Here is a 17141-nt window from a genome sequence, read left to right as displayed (position 1 = left end):
TCATCACTGGCTTACGCGGAAAACAGAGAGGACCTTATCGCTGGGCAAGATGTAATTTTCATGCATTTTCAACAACCACAGCACACTTCATGCAGTCTTCCCTGTGCTGATACTCAGGCTTCATCCTGAGTGTTCACCCTGACTTCTTATTTGTAATCACACCTGAAGTCACAGTCTTTCTGCATGAGCATGGAGTGGGTCTCTGGCCAGGCCTGGCGCCGTCTGCAGGTGCTGACTGAAGCAGAGAGAGCAAGTGGGGTGGTGGGCACATGACTGAGGGCAGTGCCAGGCAGAGGCTAAATCTGCCACAGGCCAGCTTCCCCAGGCCCACCTGTCAAGGAGAAGCTGGCCCTGCTGCCCACCTGATCCTCGGGGCACATCCTCTTCCTCATAGTCCCGGAGGGAGATGAGAGAACAGGTTCAGGTACAAGGCCTTCAGCCCAGCTATCAAAGCAAGGAGGAGGAGGCCTGCTTTGTTTTTAGCCTGCAGGCCATGAGTTTTAGGGAAAAGTGCCTGATTAGATTCAAAATTTCATGTAAAAATAAAAACCAATTCAGAAAAATCCTGCACTACAGCCATGTACCAACAAATTATGACCTTACATTCTGACTCTCAGAGATTAAGATCACCCATTTGGGGGCAAGTTTGGTAAATATGTTGCATTCTGACACCTGTGGTTTGGTTTCTTTTCACCTGAACAGTTAGTCTGTTTGTTATTTACTTTCGGAGTGGTTGAATCCCAGAGTATGAGGGGCAGCGCGTGGGGCACAGGGGCCAAGGCCTCTACAGGGCGGGTATTTTACCTGATCCCAGGGTGGGCCTGTTCAGCCAGTGACCAGCCAACCCCCAGGCCTCCCCAGGAAGGGTGATGCCCTTCTCTGGGACAAGATTTCCCTGGACTGGGACTTCTAGGTGAACTTGAGAGCCATTCTCTGGGGTGGGAGCCCTGAAGCATCCAGGGAAGCCCGTCCAGGTGCGAAGAATTCCGCACCTATGCCCGGCTCTCACCTCCCCTCTGCTCTGACAGTGTTGGCCCTTGGATAGTGCCAAACCCCTGGCAGGCCCCCACCCCCTCCCCACCCCGCTGTTTCCTCCCTTCCTTGCCTCATGGGAAGGCAGGCACCACCAGCATCTGCTCATGGTTGAAAACAAACTAGAACACTGGACACATAGAAGCAGATTTTTAATAATAATTATTATGGTAAAACATTTTGAATAAATATGGAGTATGAACTTAAATAAATAAATAAATAAATATTTAAAAAATATAAATATATAAATATTACTGATTTCTGTCAGTATAAAATATTCCCATTCTTCTGCCATGCCTGTATCAGGGTCAGTGTGGCCCAGGGCAGGTCCGGGCCACTCCCACCATGGCTGTGCCCATCCCTTGGTCCCTCCAAGATGACCATCCTGAGTTTCTAGCTCTTGTTTCATGAGAGAGCAGCTCCCCGGCTTGGCCAGCCTCATCCAGCCAGCCTTACTCCTGGACTGGCTCCCAGCAGTCAAAGGGGATGACAAGCAGAAAGTCCTTCAGGTTTTCTTTGAAACTTTGGAAGGTGATAATCTGGGTTGCACAGGAAGTTTCCTTTAAAAAAAGAAAAATAAAAAACACTTGAGTCCAGGCAAGTGGGTAATGTGGGGGAAGCACCAGTGTGTTTCTGTACTGCCTCTTAGAACTCAGAGACCAGGAGGCCCACTCCAGGACCCACACAATGACCTGGGTCAGGTGACACTGCTGCCACCCACGTGTTCCCCAAGGAGTGCATAGCTCTGCCGGTGACAGCCAGAGCCAAGGGTCTGACTTAAGTGCCAGCCTGAGGTTGGCCTTCTGGGCAGTCAGACGCCTGCCTCTTTTGGTCCCAGACCAGGGCAGAGCAGGGCGGCTGGGCTGAGGTCGTCTCCGGGCACCCAGAAGGAGTGGAGTCAAGGCCACAGACTTTGCTCCCTTCCCGCAGGAAGGAGTGCCTGAGGTCCTTGTCCATTCCAAGTAGCCTCCCTTCCTTGATCCTCTGCAATTCAGGCACCCCATCTGGGGCCAGAGGAAAGTCCTGCCAGGAGGTGGCACTTGGGCCTGGGCACTTCCTCTGGCCCTTGGGCAGGCCCCAAGTTTCCTTGGGTTTGCCTCACCTCTGACCTCATTAACCATAATGACAATAATGACCAGGATAGGAGCAGCTTCTGCTGGGAGCACTGTGGGCTTCAGTGCTCTGTGGCTCTGACTCCTTGGGATGAAATGGGCTATCTGCCTCCTCTCTGGAGGGCTAATCATTACATAACTGTTGGCACAGAAACCCCCTGGGATCCTGAACAGCCACAGCCACAGATCTCCCCCCATGTCGACCCCACCCCCTAGATTAAGACATTCCTGCTGGAGGCCCTGCCGTAGGCACTCACCGGGGTTGGAGGGCAGTGCTGCTTGTAGTGGCTGGCCATCATGGTCAAGGGGCCCTTGAGCTTGGTGAGGCTGCCCTGCAGGCCCTGCTTGTACAGCTCCAGGCGGGTCTGTACGCAGCTCGGCTCCTGTGGAAAACGTTGTTCCTCTGTGAGCAGCGGCCAAGTGCCTGCAGTGGCACGGGAACTCTCCACCACTCCTTTCTGCTGCTGTCCCCAGCCCCCAGGAGTAGGGCATGGGAGGGGCACAGGCTGGGTCCAGTCATACACCCTGCTCTATCCATGACAGGCACGAGCCAGCCCTTCTCACTGCCTAGCCCAGACCACCCTCAGCGGTACCTGGAGAGGATCCCAGCCTTAGGGAAGGAGGTGATTCTCACCCCATCATTCAGGGAGAGGGGGGCAGGGCCTCACCTGGACCTGCTGGACCCCTCTGTGTCCCTCTGTAGTCAGCACTGTCTCAACAGGACTTGGTCTCAGGGCACAGTGAGCAACCCAAACCTGCAGCTCCTGTCTCATGAAGTGACCCCCACTTTACCACCTGTCCCCTGGTGACTCCTGGCCCTTGAATGCTAGGTCTGCCCATAGCCACTCAGCTGATAAAGGAGCTCATGTGACTGCCACAGGGGCACGGCCAGCAGCCTCTTGAGCACCCAGTTGCTGCCCCCTCCCCCTGCAGCCAGCTGATTAGAGAGAAAGTGGACAACCCTGTGAGGTGCCATCTAAAATGGAGTCCCCACCTCCACCCCAGGGCAGGGGCTTCTGGAAAGCTACGTCAGACAGAAGCGTCTTACCTGGAGGTCAAACATTTCTGAGACGACTTCTACGGTTTTATTCTGTAGAAAAGGAAAATGTCATGTTATCAAGCTGACAGGCATAGCCAGTCCGGGGCCAGCGGGGTGGCCTAGGCACGGGCCTACACTCTCTCTCTCACTTACCATCTCAGCAGCAGTGTCTCTACTCAGGTTCAGGAGACGCCGGGCCTCCTGGATGGCATTCACATGCTCCCAGGGCTGCATGCCGGGGCTGGGCGAGCGGGCGGGTGCAGAGATGCTGCAGGCCACAGTGCCCAAGAGCAGCAGGCCCTGCAGCCACATCCTCCAGAGAACTTTAGCCTTTCTCTCTGTGTACTGGGCTCACTGGCAAAAGAGCTCTTAAATACACAGAGGAAATGATTAATGGTGACCACAAAACGCCAGGGAGGCGGGGGAACTACCTGAACTGTGGAATCTCCTGGCCCTTATCAGCCACACATGGGAACGGTGAGCCTTTTCCCTAGGTGGTCAGGCTCGGGGGTTTTCATTAATGAACCTTTCCAAGAACCAACAGCCCATCCGCCCGCCTCCCTGAGGGCTCTCCAGCCCTCCCTCTCCAGCAGTCTGAATGGGCCTGAGGCTGCCCCCTCCCTCTGAGGGGCACAGTTTGGACTTCCTGGCCTGGAATGGCTGGGGTGGGGCGTGGGAGACACTTAGATAGGGCTCCCCATCCTGTCTGTAATCCCAGGGGCCTTTGGGCAGGCCATGCCTGCCCTGGTGCCTCATTCTGACTCCAGCCTTCCTCTTCTCTGGCCACTGTGAGAGACTTGAGTGTGAGGGGAGCTCTCACAGACCTGCCCCACTGACGGGTCACCTGGGCTCCCACCCAGGACCTGGAGCAGCTGGCAACCTCAGTCCAGTAAGGGGGGACCCCTGCCCCTGTGAGCAGATGGAATGACCACCATGTGCACATCCAGCAGCGAGACTGCAGCCGCTCTCAGCACGCTTCAGAGAGGGTGGGGCTGGGCCAAGTCAGGACCCAGAGTCTTACCCTTGGCTCTGGAGCCACCTTGCTGAGTGACTCCTCTCTCTGGTTGTATGAACCTTGACTCCCTCTGCAGAGCAGGTTTGCCCCTCTGAGGTGGATGCTACACTCCTACATGTAGCCCCCAGGAGGCACCAGGAGCTTCAGGCTGGCTTCAGGGCTGTGGCTGCACCCATCTCAGGTACAGGGACAATGGCTTCCCCAGCAAGGCCCTCCAGGCTTAATTTCCTACATAGCCCCAGTACCCCCAACTCCAGAGGCTTTTCTGTGGAAGTAGGAACTGCTTCTGGAAAGCTAAAGGCTCTTGAGGGGCTGATAAGTGTTTGATTTTCACAATGGAGTTCAGAGAAGACAGCACGAGTTTGTGTTTGCACAAGGTATCTGGCTCAAGCTGCCCCGTGGCTGGGTTTCATAGCTAAAGGGGTGTGGGCCCACACGTGCCCATTTCTAGGTGTATGTGTGCCGCTGTGATTGGTTGCATCTGTACATATAGGTGCACGGTGGAGGGGAGGATGTTTTCCATGCAAGTGCATCTATGTGAGTCCTCTTACCTGCTTTATGAAAGGCTCCAGGCCTCTGAAGGTGACCCTGATACTGGAGAAGCTCCCCACCCCAGGTACAGTGCCTCTGGGCCCTAGAGGCTGATTCAGCCTAAACCAATGGGGTTGGATACAAGCGAGAACATTCTGCTGGACTCAGGTTGGCGAGCCTTCAGAGAGCAGGTGGAATTCATGGCTTTAGCACTGTGGTCTGAGTCTGCAGCCCTGGCAAGTTTCCCTGTATCGTGGGAGTTTTTCTGACCTTGCATAGAGAAGCCAAACCTTAGTCCTCCACACCTCACTGTGAGGCCAGGTCCATCCATCTGAGCCTGCGTGGAACACTCCTAGGTGGCCAGGCTGGGTTGGGAACATGAAATGTCCAGGCCCTGGCCCTTCCTCCACCTTTTTTGCAAGACCTTGGCTCAGCTCTTTCCAGGGAGCTCTTGGGAGGGAGATGAGGACATGGATACTACACGTAGATATCACATGTGTTGGATAGCACCCTGGAGGCTGGAGGGCAGGGAAGGGAGCCATAGACAGTGGTTCAGCTGATGGCCAGGGAGGTACAGAGCCTGTATGACCCATCTGGGAGGGAAGGTCACTTTCCTCCTAGAAATGAGTTGTCATAGCTCAGACAGTCAGTCAACAAGTCTTTCCAATCCACACCAGGCCCTATTCTGGGGAGAAGGTGAACGGGACCCTCCCACTGGCCCTCACATTTGGCCCTTGAGGCTCTCGGTCTGGTAGGAAACAGACTGCAATGGACCCTCCCACGGTGTGACCTTGACTCGGCAGGGGGAAGTCCAGAGCTGAGGGATCCCAGAGAGCCACCTTCTCTAGCTTGGGGATCCAAGGGGACCAGAGAACTTCCCCAGAGATCCTGCCTGCAAGCCCAGGTTGGAAGGAGATGGGCAGGAGAGGACAGGGGAGAATGTTCTGGGCACAGGGAGCCCTAGGGTTTTAGGAATGGGTATAAGGAACAGGAGGCAGACTCCAGAGAGATTGAGGAGGTAGAATCTCAAAAGGCCTTGGTGCTACAGTGAAGTCACTCAGTCATTCATTATTTTCTGAGCACCTACTAGGTTCCCAGCAGGGAAAAGGGACATAAAGATGACAAAAATGGTCAAGGTCCTGCCTCCAAGAACTTTTTAACCCCATCCATGGAGGAGCAAGATTAGTCTACTCTCCCCCTCCCCACCAAAGCGTGCTTTGAATGTGTGTAAGAGGAGTTAGAATCACTGTCCACATGGCTAAGATAAGGACCCAGGGGACAAAGGAGCAGGTCTTCAGAGTGCGAGGCCCACAGGAAGTTTTGGAGTTTCAGAGGCTGCATGTACAGGAGACAGATCTGGCAGCGGTACACGTCCGTGTGGTAGCTGAGGCCACGGAAGTCATTCAGGAAGAAGAGCTGAGGGCCAGCAAAGCTGTGTTTAAGGGCTAGAACATAACAGATGGGCAGGTAACAGGCCAGTGGCCAGGGGCCTAGGAGGGAAGGAAAGGAGGAAAGCAAGAGTCATAATGAGAAATCCATTTCGGCAGTGGTGGCCTGCAGGTGCCCAAGTCAGCACATACAGGGCAGAAATCCATGGGTTTGGTGATGAGGTTTGTGGGCAGCCACACATCTTTCTCATGGAAAGATGACATCAGGGCTGAGGCCGTGACACAGGCTGGCATTCCTAGATTGCACCGTATTTTAAACAGTGTGAATAGATAGCATCCAACCAGCCATGCTGACTCAGGGGCTCCAATGGGGCTGTGGCAGGGCAGAGGCGGGGACCACGATGGGTGGTATGACCCCTCTGGGGCCCCCCTTCCTACAGGGACAGGAGAAAACCCTCTGGAAGGAGTTTCCTATGCGTGTCCACCCCACAGGCTCTGTAGGAAACAGGGGCTTGAGTCACTCCAGGATTCTTATCATGAGAGACGTTATCACAAGGGGAAGGAAATGGGCCTCAAAGTCCCTTCGGTCTCATGGCACCCCTGCACAGACTTCAGGGCTGATCTGATCTTCTTAGACCTGTCCACCCCTTGGTGAGGGTCCTTGTTATCTCTGGGGGCCTGAGATCTGGGAGACCAGTGGTCGGCCCAGTCCACACAACCAGTGACCACAGAGTCAGAATTTGAACCCGTATCCATTCCTGCTATCCTAACGTTTTCCATTGTCTTGGGGTCAGGAAGCTGGGAAATGCTGGTCACCTGATTGGACCAGCAGGGAGTGGATCCAGCATGCTTGTCCCCTCAAGGCAGCTGTAAAGAGAGATGCCTGCCAGGTGTGGGCAGGTAGGCTGGAGTGGTCTGTGACTGTCCCAGGGAAGTCTGGGGTGAAGGCAGAGTTTCCCCAGCAGATCCTGCCATCCAGGCATCTCTATGCCCTAGGCTTGGTCTCTTGTCCTTACCCAGCCACCACCGACACCTGAAGCATAGGAAAGTCCCTCCTCCCTGAGCCTCAACCTCTGCATCTGTACAATGGGTTAGTGGCCACTGCCTCACAGAGGAAACTGTTGCCTGCCCCAGGAAACTTTGTGGGAGACCCTCCCAGGGAAGAGGCAGTGCTTCGATTTCTCCTCTCCCCAGTGCTAGGAGAGATTTCTGAAGCCCAAACTGGTCAGAGGAGCAAGGCTTGCTGGAGTTTCTAGGGACAGCTGCCCCTTGCCCAGCCCTAGCCCCAGAGGGCACCTTTCTGGACACACACGGTGAGGTAGGGAGTCCAGCCTCCACCCGAGTCAGGGCTCCCGGCTCCTGCATCACCGACAGGAGATCCTGGTACTGCATGGCACTGTGAGTGGTTTGCCCTTCCTTTGTCACTCCAGGCCACACCAGACACATGAAGCAACATCTCTGGCTTCTGCGGTTTCAGTCCCAGTCTGTCTGCACCTGCATCCCCTCTGTCTCGGTCCACAAATGTACACCTCAAAAAGGGAAGCTGCCCTGGCCAACCTCCAGTTCCAGTTTGGTCTCTGGGTATTCCCAGGTTCCTGGCACTGGGAAGTCTTGACTGGCCTGGGAGGATCTGAGGGTGGTTAACCCTCAACCATGTGTGGTCTCTGCATCTATTCAGCCAAGCTTCCAGGAGGGTCTGCTGTGGAGTATGCACCTCACAGGCCCCTTGCACTCTAAGCGAGCTCACTTCTGGTGGTCCCATGGGGTGGGGGACAGGGAGCACAAGGTCCACACTCATAGTCAGAGACGTGGAGGCCATTTGCTGTGATGGCGGAGACACGAGGCCACAGAGAGGTTTGAGAGGTCAGCCCATGCTGCCCTGGAATGGCAAGTTTGAGAGGCCAGGGGACCTCCAGGAAGACTCAGTCAGTTGTGGCCATGTGGGTCTGGAAGTCAGGGTATTTGGAAGTCACTGGTAAAGAGGAGGCTCCTGACACCAGAGGGGCCATTGAGAGTGAGCCAGGCAGGAAGCAGTGGCAGGATGTCAACTTTTAAGGATGGCCAAGGACAATGAGACCTCCTTGTTTGCTTCTTTGTTCTTGGGGCTTCCTCGTTTTCCCTCAGGATCTGGCAACTCCACCATGCACATTACTCAGGCAGAGGAGTCCTTGTGGACACAAACACCCCGTGGGTGCGCCAGGCCTGCCCACCACAGCGCCCTCCCCGACTTGTCTACTGCTTGCCCAGTGTACTCCCTCTAGGGCCGGAAATGCATCCCCTGCCTCTGAGTCTCTGCTCTGAGCCTCATCTCCAGCTGGGAGGGTCATCAGGCACCCAGAGGGGCCACTGCCTGTGTCTGCCCTCTTGGGAAGAGCCATCAGGAGGTGCATTAAAAATCAAAAGTAGGAGAAATCATGAGACCAGAAGCCTTTATAATTTCTGAAGTCCTGCGGGCATCCGTTCCTGCCCTCTATGTCTGGAGCGACAGTCTGGGTCAAGATGCCAGGTGGAAGTCCCAGGCCCTTGCCTGGCTCACGAACCTGCATCCCCCTGGAACTGATGGCTCAGAACTGAGGTGGCAGATACGGGATTTCTGCTCTCAGCAGAACGAGTGGTTCTGGAATGAGCCTCCTCCGAGACTTTTCTGGATCCCCCACCTGTCCCTCAGACTTTTCCTGAGGCCCTGTTTGGACAGGCACAGCTCGCTGCATGACCTTGGACTGTGGCCTGCCCCTTCTGAGCCCCAGCTGGCTCTCCCCACAGGGCATGCAGCACTACTTTTGCAGGCTGTTGGGAGATGCACTGGATATCTGCACGGGAAGGTGCTTCTGTTTTGGTTTTCTGTTTTGGCTTGCTAGGTGCCTCCATCTAGCCTCAGTCTCCCTGTCCATCAAAGAGAGGGGAGTGGTTGCCAGGGTCCAGACCAGCCTCCCGGCCTTGTCATGCCCTGGAGGTGAGTGTAAATTTAGGCTTCCCTCATGGGACGTGGGCCTATGTAGATCAGAGACCCACTGCGTGGGGGAGTCCTCCCTGGTTCAAGGCTCTCTGAATGGTAGCGGCGGCTGCCCAGTGTTTTTATTCCTCATGCTCAGGAGGGCCTTGGCCCGGCCCATGGGATCAGGACATAGAGCAGATGCGCAGCCGGTGCTCATGAAGGGAGGCAGGGAAGGAGACCCCTGCTTTGCTGCTCCGCCTTCGCTCCAGCGCCCGCTGCCCTCTGTTGCCTCCCTGCAGCTGTCCTCCCTCCCTGACACCCTGACTTGGCCCCTCTCGGGGCACACATACCACCCCCACAGCCTGCTGTCCTTGCTGCCTGCCAGTCTCCAGCACAGCCCACTTTCCCTCCAGGAAAGGGCTGAGTCTCCAAGTGCAGGCTCCAGGCAAGTCTCTGCCGAAGCAGGTCCTGGGAGCAGCCTGGCTTATGAGTCTGAGGAGGAGGCAAGGAGGCCTCACACCAGAAGGATTCCATGGACCCCGCAGGGCAGAGAGGGCTCATGGAGGGGAAAGGGAAGGGGTCACATCATGAACCACGGCTGGAGGTGGAGTTAAGCTTGGGGTCTTTGGGGGGCCTGAGTGGGAGCTGGAAGAGGCCTTGACAATCAGCCATGGCAGGGGACAGCTGGGAACCAGGGTCTCTCTCAGAAGTCCCCTAAGGCATGGGGACAGAGACAGAGAGGAGCCCAGAGGACCACCTCCCTGGATCTAAGCCCCCAGCATGTGTGTTGGTTGTGGGGAGGGGGTGCCGGGTAGGAAGACAGGACAGATGGGCATGTAGAGGCATTTACTGGGCAGCATGAGAGTGGTCAGGTGAGAAGTGTGGAGCTGGAACTGGGAGGTTGTAGGGCAGAAGTTACCATGGGAGGCTTGGATCCAGTCAAGGGGAGACCCCAGGCATGACCGGAGTCAGACTTAAAGAATTCCTGGGCCTCGGTAGGCACTGGTGAACCACTATTGCTTAAGGATTCAGAAGCTCTGGACTCAAATAATCTTCATTTTTCTGCCTCAGTCTCTGTCTGTGTAATGGGGCTAATCACAGCCTGAGTGCCTGGGTCATTGTGGGGATTCTTCGAGTCCCTTCTCAGTCCAGGAGGGCAGCAGCAACTTTGCTGATCCACCTCATTGAGCCTGACCTGAGGCTTCCGAGGGGGAAAGTTGGGCCCCTAGCCCCCACCCCTGATCCACACCACCTCTGCCTCCTCTCCCTCTCTCCCACCATGGGTCCCACATCTTCCTGGGCCCAGGGATCCCCCTCTGCTGGGCTAGCTCCTGTTTCCTCCAGCACCACTCTCCCTCTGCCCTGGCTCCTTCCTGTTGGTGTTAAACACACAGTGTCTGCCATGGCTCCATCCTGTCCTTCCGCCTCCCTCCACCCACCGCTCCTCAGGCCATGGCCATCCAGTCTTGCGGTCTCCACAGTGGCCAGGCTGGGCTGGGCTGGGCTGGCCTGGGATCAGGGAGGGAAGAATGGGGAGAAGAGACTAGCTAAGACTCAGAGGTGTCTGGGGCCGAGACTGGCTGGGTTCCAGGGGCAAAAGCAGTGACCCAGGGCACCGTCTTCACCTTGGACACCTGGCACCCAGCCACACTGTGGCCTCTGCACTACTTAGACTCTCCTGTGCCTCCGCTTACCTTGTCTTCTCGACCTCCATGCCCTTCTCCCCCAGGGCATCTGCCTCCTTCCCTCCCTGTGCCTTTCCCACCCTTCTCTGCTGGATGAACTTCTCAGGCCCTTTCTGCGCCACCTGTGGGCAGTGCCTCCGAGGAGGTCCACGCCCGTCCGTCGGTCCTGTGCTGTCTGTAATGATCCCCACCGCACTGTGTGGGGCCAACTGCACATGGCCGGGAGGCCCGAAAGGCCTGGCCCAGTGCCTCACCTATGCCCGCCCCAGCCTGCGGGAGCTATGGAGAGTCCTCAGAGCAGTTGCTCCACTGAGTCAAATGGGGGCTTGAGGCCAGGGCAGAAGGAGCAGAGCCCCTTCCTGGAGTGGAAGGATTCCTGTCAGGGGGTGAGGCTGGTTGTGCCTTCTGAGTTATGCCCTCCTTAGGCACTTGCCTTTCTGTCAATTTTCCCTTTGTTCTATTTCTCTGCATTTCCAAGTTTTTCAGTAAAGAGTATATATGCTTTCCCATCTTCCCCTCCAGTGAAAAACAATAGTGTTTTTTTTTGAGACTGAGTCTCACTCCCACAATAGTATTTTTCAGTGAAAAACAAAATTCCTGGCTGAGAGCTGTAATCCACCTTCCCCCTGAGGAGACGCCTGGGATGTGGGAAGGCAGAAACTTGGGCCTTCCCTGGCGGTTCTGGGATTTATAATGGGGCGATGCTGCCCCCTGGTGCCATCTGGACACATAGACCTGTCTCAAAGGACAGGTCCCACATCCTAATACCATCACAGTGGGGATTCAATTTTAACATATGAATTTGGAGGGAACATAAACCTTTTGTCTAAAGCATGTAGAAATTTCCCCAACCTGTCCAGGAACTGACTGCCACTTGGTTCTGGCCCCAACCTGGCTTTAAGCTGCAGTCTATACTATTCCAGAAGGGCAGCGAGGAGCCCTCAGCACATTTGAAAAGGCCCGCCTGCTGCCCTCTCCAGCATGTCACCTCCACCTGCCACCCTCCGGCCAGCCACAGGTCCTGCCGACTGGCCTCTTGCACCAGGTCTGTGTCTGGTCCAACCACTAACCCTGCCTCTTGCCTGCATCAGTCACTAACACAGGACCAGCAGAGGAGATGGCTGCTGACCCACTCTCCAGGGTGTGAAGAGGAGGTGACAAGCAGCGACTCCTCTGGGAACATGAGACTGGGGCACAAATGCTGCCTCAGGCCAGGATGAAAACAGGACCAGCTGTCACATGCGAGAGGGAGGGAAAGTGAGGGCTGGGGGGCTGGGTGTACAGGAGACTTGGGAAACCCAGTCCAGAGTCAGGCCTCTCACCACACCCTCTAAGGCCTGGCTGCTCCAGGACCCTGGTGTGCCCTGAGACCAGTGGCACACACCTCCCCCTACTGGTCAATTCAGAAACTGCAGCAGCATCCTCTATATCTCCTCCCAGGCTAAGTCCAACAACAAACATCCCGGGATGGATCAAGGTGGAAAAGAGGAAAAAGGGGGACAGGACCCCAGCACCTGGTGTCAGCCTCTGAAGCTTTTCTGGGACTTGGGAGGAATCAGAGAGGATGCTATTGCTGCTTACGTGGTGACAGAGGAAGACCCCTCTGCCCCTCCTTCCATCGGCAGACTGGACGAGGGCCACAGGGTGGTGTCAGGGGCATTAGAGGGGGGCACTCCTGCCTCCAGGCTGTCCCTCCAGTGGGTTCCTGTGTACCCACCTATTTCAGAGGAGGGCCCCATCCTGGGACAGTGTGGACAGTCCAGAGGTGGGCAGAGTTTGAGTTGGTCCATGGAATAGGAGCTCATCATGCCAAGTCAAGGCATGCCATACTGAGGTGACAGTGTGGATAGAAGCTCAGGGGCATGAAGAGAGGCTTCATGGAAGCCTCTGTAGGAAGTCCCAGCACTCCTGTTGGCTGGAACATTGATTAGGGTTGTAGCCATGGGGGAAATAGAAGCAACAGTTGGAGGCGAGCCTTATATATTGTCTAAGGATATGGACAAGGTCCAGAAGACCGTGAGGACTGGAGGATTCAGTATAGATCCACATGGTCAGATTTGCATTTTCTAAAACTCCGTCTGGCTCCCCAGTAGGGCACAGATTGTCAGGGTGTGGTTCCAGGGCTGGCCAGGAAGCCTGCAGGGGGGCTGCTAAATCATCAGGCAGGAGAGGTTGGGGGCTTAGGCAGGGGTGGGGACTCCAGGCTTGGAGGGTCTTAAAGGAGTGGAGTCAAGGGTTGGGTGGCCTGTGTCAGCAGAACCTGCTGCATTGTGGGGATCAGGGGATGTTGGTCCTTGAACTTGGCCCTGGGAGGAGCAGGGGCGGCTGCTGCAGTTTCTGGAAGGACCACTAGGGGGAGACGTGCCACAGGATCAGTGTGCTCCAGAGCCCCGGGGACCTGAATTCAAGCCACAGCTGGGCCATTATCAGCTGTGTGACCTTAGGCAGTTGCTCAGCCACGCTGAACTTCAGTTTCCCGTGAAATGGAGAAAACATACTCTTGGTTGGTGTGAGGAGTAAGTTAGGTAGCACAGGTAAAGTGCTGAGAATGGCTCCTGGTACCTGGTAGCAGTTCTGTGGATATTCAAGATTGCTAGGGTTATCATCACCTTTCTGGAAATGGGGGTGGCAGGAGGGCAGTGTGAGAACAAGCTCACACAGACAACATCCACGTGGCAGGATCAAGCCACCCAGGATTCGTGGCATACCAGTCTCCTCTAAAATGGTCACTAAGTCCCGAATCAAATTGAAACACTGGTAACAAAGCAGTTGTTCAGAGTCTGATTTATTCTCACACATCCCTAGGAACTAGTTTAAAACTCGAGGTACAAATGAACATGCTTCCCACCCTACTGTGAGTTTTTTGCAGAAGCAGCAGGACATGGCTCCTCTGCTGAAATAAATACACTTCACATTCCAGAAAGCAATAAATAAATAAATAAATACATAAATAAATAGTCTCAATGGGATAAAAATGAGAACACAACTGCACAAGGCCAAATGGGAGCTGCACATTTCAGAAATTAGATAATTGACAATTCGTCTGATGCCGCAGGAAAAGGTGAAATGCTTCTGGTCCTGGACTGTGTGAGAGATGAGCCAGAGGTTTCAGAAGTTCTGCTGTTTTCAATGCCCTGAAGCTCTGTGGTGAGAAGACCCAGAGAACGAGCTGGACGTTGGACTCAAGAGATCTCAAGGCTCAGAGTCGTCTATTGAGCCTGCTCATTCTCAAGGGTTTTCAGATAGAACTTCAGTTTCCTCCGGAAGTCATTCTGGTCACCGTTCGTGATACGGATTGGAGGTCGCTATAAAGAAACCAAGAAGGTGGGATTAGGTGAGTCCAGGCTATAATGGTGATGACCAACTGAGGAGCAAGCCACGACAGGGGCATCTTGGGGGACAGCTTACCGTGGGTGCGGCCGTGGCCATGGGCAGGCATGGTGGGAGATTCTGTGGAAAGAGATCAAAGCAGATGGTCAGAGATTCCCTTGGAAAGGGAGTGGGCCCTGCTGTCATCCTCCCCAGAGGCAGGGCAGGGCCAACACAGGCATCCCAAACCCTCAACAGCTTCACATACCTTAAGAATGCTCTCGATTGCTGATGCGTTCTGTAAACTCTTGACAGCCTTACTGAATGCCTCCAGGTTTGACCTTCGAAGGTTTTTTTCCTAACAGGGCAGAGAATACACTTACGGGGGAAAGGTTACGGAGTATCCCTCCCACAAGCAGCTGGAAGTCACCCCCACGGTTTCCCAAGCCCACTCTCGGGTTCCCTCCTAGTCCCATTCTTGCCTCAGGTGGGTCACTGCCCAAGAGCACAGGCCTAGAAGTGAGTGGCAGGCAGGACCTGGTTTCCTCAAGCCCCCAGTCTCTGGCTCCATGTGAGCTGCCTGAAGGGCCTAGTTGGGCCGGGTGCGGTGACTCAAGCCTGTAATCCCAGCATTTTGGGAAGCCGAGGCAGGCAGATAACCTGAGGTCGAGTTCAAGACCAGCCTGACCAATATGGTGAAAGCCCGACTCTACTAAAAATACAAAAATGGGAGTGGTGGTGCATGCCTGTAGTCCCAGCTACTTGGGAGGCTGAGGCAGGAGAATGGCTTGAACTTGGGAGGCAGAGGTAGCAGTGAGCCAAGATCGTGCCACTGCACTCCAGCCTGGGCAATAGAGTGAGACTCTGTCTCAAAAAAAAAAAAAAAAAAAAGGGGGGGGGGGGGGGGGGGACCTAGGTGGATCTTTCTGCACTTGGGGTAGAAAATATCTCCAAAAAGAAACTCTACAAAAGGCAGGGGGTCTTCCACGGGAAGTATTTGTAGCTCAAAGGCTGATAACAGCGTTCATGCCCTGACTGAATTAAAGTCTCCTAGAAATCAAGAAGAAAATCACAGAGACCGCAACATGGAAGTGGGTGCAGCATGTGAGCAGTGAGTGCCCCAAATACAGATGGCCCAGGAACTCAGCAAAGGCTTCCACTTCTTGTTTGACCCAAGAAATGTCATGCAAACGTGAGACAGAACCATTGCAACCAACTGGAACCATGAAAAATAACTGTAAATGATAATGCCACAACCAATGAGGGTGGAAAACACAAACTCACTTTTTAAAGGGAAAAAGAAGCTGGCACATCCGTGGGGGAAATTTCCGTCTGTCAGTCCAGAGTCTGTCCTACCAAAAACTGACCTTAAGGCCCTTAGTATTCCTCACCTAGAACTGCCTTTTCATTTTCTAATTTAAAAGTCATTTTCATTCTTATAGCCATGGCTGTGGCCACGTATTGAACCCTTAAGTGCCAGATGCTGGGCCAGAACGTTATGCACATTGTGTCATTTGACTGTCATAACAGTCCCACTGAGACAGGCGCTATCAACCCTATTTTACAGATGAAGAAAGCAAGGCTAGGCAAGATGGAATGACATGGCTGAAGTCACCCAGGCAGGAAGTGGATTGGGATCCAGGGGCTGAGGTCTTACCACCAGAATGGTTCGGTCTTCCTCATTGAGGTCGTTGAAGTCCTATGGGGTGAAGGGAGAGAGAGGCCCATGAGGCCTGTTGACCTGAGGCAGCCACCACCCCTCCCTGCTGCAGTCCAGTCTTATCCCAGCTACTCACCGGCGAAGGCAAAGGTGGCTGGTTTAAGTGTGTTATAATTTCATCGATCATGTTAGAGCAGTTAGCCCAGCTTGTCTTCAAGGACGTTGTCTGGGTCATGGGAGCTTGGAGTCCGGGGCTGACCAGGAGATGGAGCAGGAGCAGGACGGGCAGGCAGCTCATGTTTGGATTGGTGGGAGGCACTCTGTCTTGTTCTGGTCCTTCGTGGGGCTCTGAAGAGTCGGCAACAGCCTCCCGCCTTATATGTGCAGCAGCACGGTGCCCACAACCCTGGGCAAGGCGGGGGGCGGGTGGTGTGGTGCAGGCGTCGGAAGGATCTTTATCTGACATGGAACCTCCATAGAAAACCACAGACGTAATTATTCATCCATGACTTTCTAGTACTCAAGATCAGTGAAACAAGAAAAAAGATTACTTAAAGGGTATCCCCTCATCTTGTCAAGGAGGATGAGAGATGGGAAGCATGGCAGCAGGTGAGAGGACCCCTGTGGCAGGAAGGGGAAGCCTGACTCAGCTCACTCAGGCCTCCTGCCCAGCGGGATCTCATCTGTCATCACCTCCAGGTGGCCCTCTGCTACCCGCCCTGCTTGGTCCTGGTGGGTGGCCAGGAAGCCACTGGAACAGATGAGTTTGTCTGGTAGCCGGTCGCACTGCTCAACATCCATGTGCAGCCTCAGGCTCTGAGAAGCACATCTCTTGGTGCCCCCTCCCAATGCGGAATTACTGGTGTTCCAATCCCCAGTGGTTTGTCCCATGGGCTTCGGGCAGCTTCTCCTTGATACTTTGTTTCTGGTGGGTGACCAAGAGCACTCAGGCCCCAGGTGGCCATTCTCTTACTTGTCTGCTAGCAGTGGCATGGCTGTTCCCTGCGATGTGGGACTCAGCCTCTGCAGGAGGCCTGGCTGCAGCCCCTGGCAGTACCTCTGGTATCACCAAGAGCTGAGCTTAGGTACCTAAGGACAGGAGCTCTTGAGGACACTGTCACTGGGAGCTGGGGGAGGGGCTGGCCTGGGAGGTTTAGGAGGTAGAATTGGCATGGTCTGAGGGGCGAGGTCAAGGGAGGAGAGGAGAAAGGAGAGCAGCTCCCTGGTTGCAGGCTGGGCCTCAGGCCGCTGGGGCAGGGATTGGCAGGAGACAGTTGTATTGAGAGGTCTCCATCCCTGTCTGTGCTGAGCATGGATTTGCCAGGTGCAGGCCCAGTAGGCAAGGTTTGCAGAGAGGGGATGCGAGTGGGCACAGACCATGGGGAAATACACAATGGGCCTGAAAAGCTACAGCCAGATAGGAAGCAGGAAACCA

General features: G+C 54.9%; 2 protein-coding genes across 2 annotated transcripts; both read right to left on the bottom strand.

Annotated features, from left to right (window-relative positions):
* Window positions 1-1171: 1171 nt before the first annotated feature.
* On the bottom strand, window positions 1172-3521 carry CSF2 (colony stimulating factor 2). Its single transcript, XM_025388553.1, has 4 exons — window positions 3337-3521; window positions 3193-3234; window positions 2402-2527; window positions 1172-1592 (listed from the first exon to the last, which is right to left on the bottom strand). Exons 1-4 carry the CDS (start codon window positions 3493-3495, stop codon window positions 1485-1487), a joined length of 435 nt encoding a protein of 144 aa, XP_025244338.1. The 5' UTR covers window positions 3496-3521; the 3' UTR covers window positions 1172-1484.
* Window positions 3522-13870: 10349 nt separating this feature from the next.
* On the bottom strand, window positions 13871-16053 carry IL3 (interleukin 3). Its single transcript, XM_025388836.1, has 5 exons — window positions 15843-16053; window positions 15704-15745; window positions 14315-14404; window positions 14146-14187; window positions 13871-14042 (listed from the first exon to the last, which is right to left on the bottom strand). Exons 1-5 carry the CDS (start codon window positions 16002-16004, stop codon window positions 13947-13949), a joined length of 432 nt encoding a protein of 143 aa, XP_025244621.1. The 5' UTR covers window positions 16005-16053; the 3' UTR covers window positions 13871-13946.
* Between the last annotated feature and the right edge of the window lie 1088 nt (window positions 16054-17141).

This window comes from Theropithecus gelada, chromosome 6, assembly GCF_003255815.1.
Source record: "Theropithecus gelada isolate Dixy chromosome 6, Tgel_1.0, whole genome shotgun sequence".
Lineage (NCBI taxonomy): Eukaryota > Metazoa > Chordata > Mammalia > Primates > Cercopithecidae > Theropithecus > Theropithecus gelada.
The sequence above is the reverse complement of the archived record's forward strand: the minus strand, read 5'-3'. Positions and strand labels throughout refer to the sequence as shown.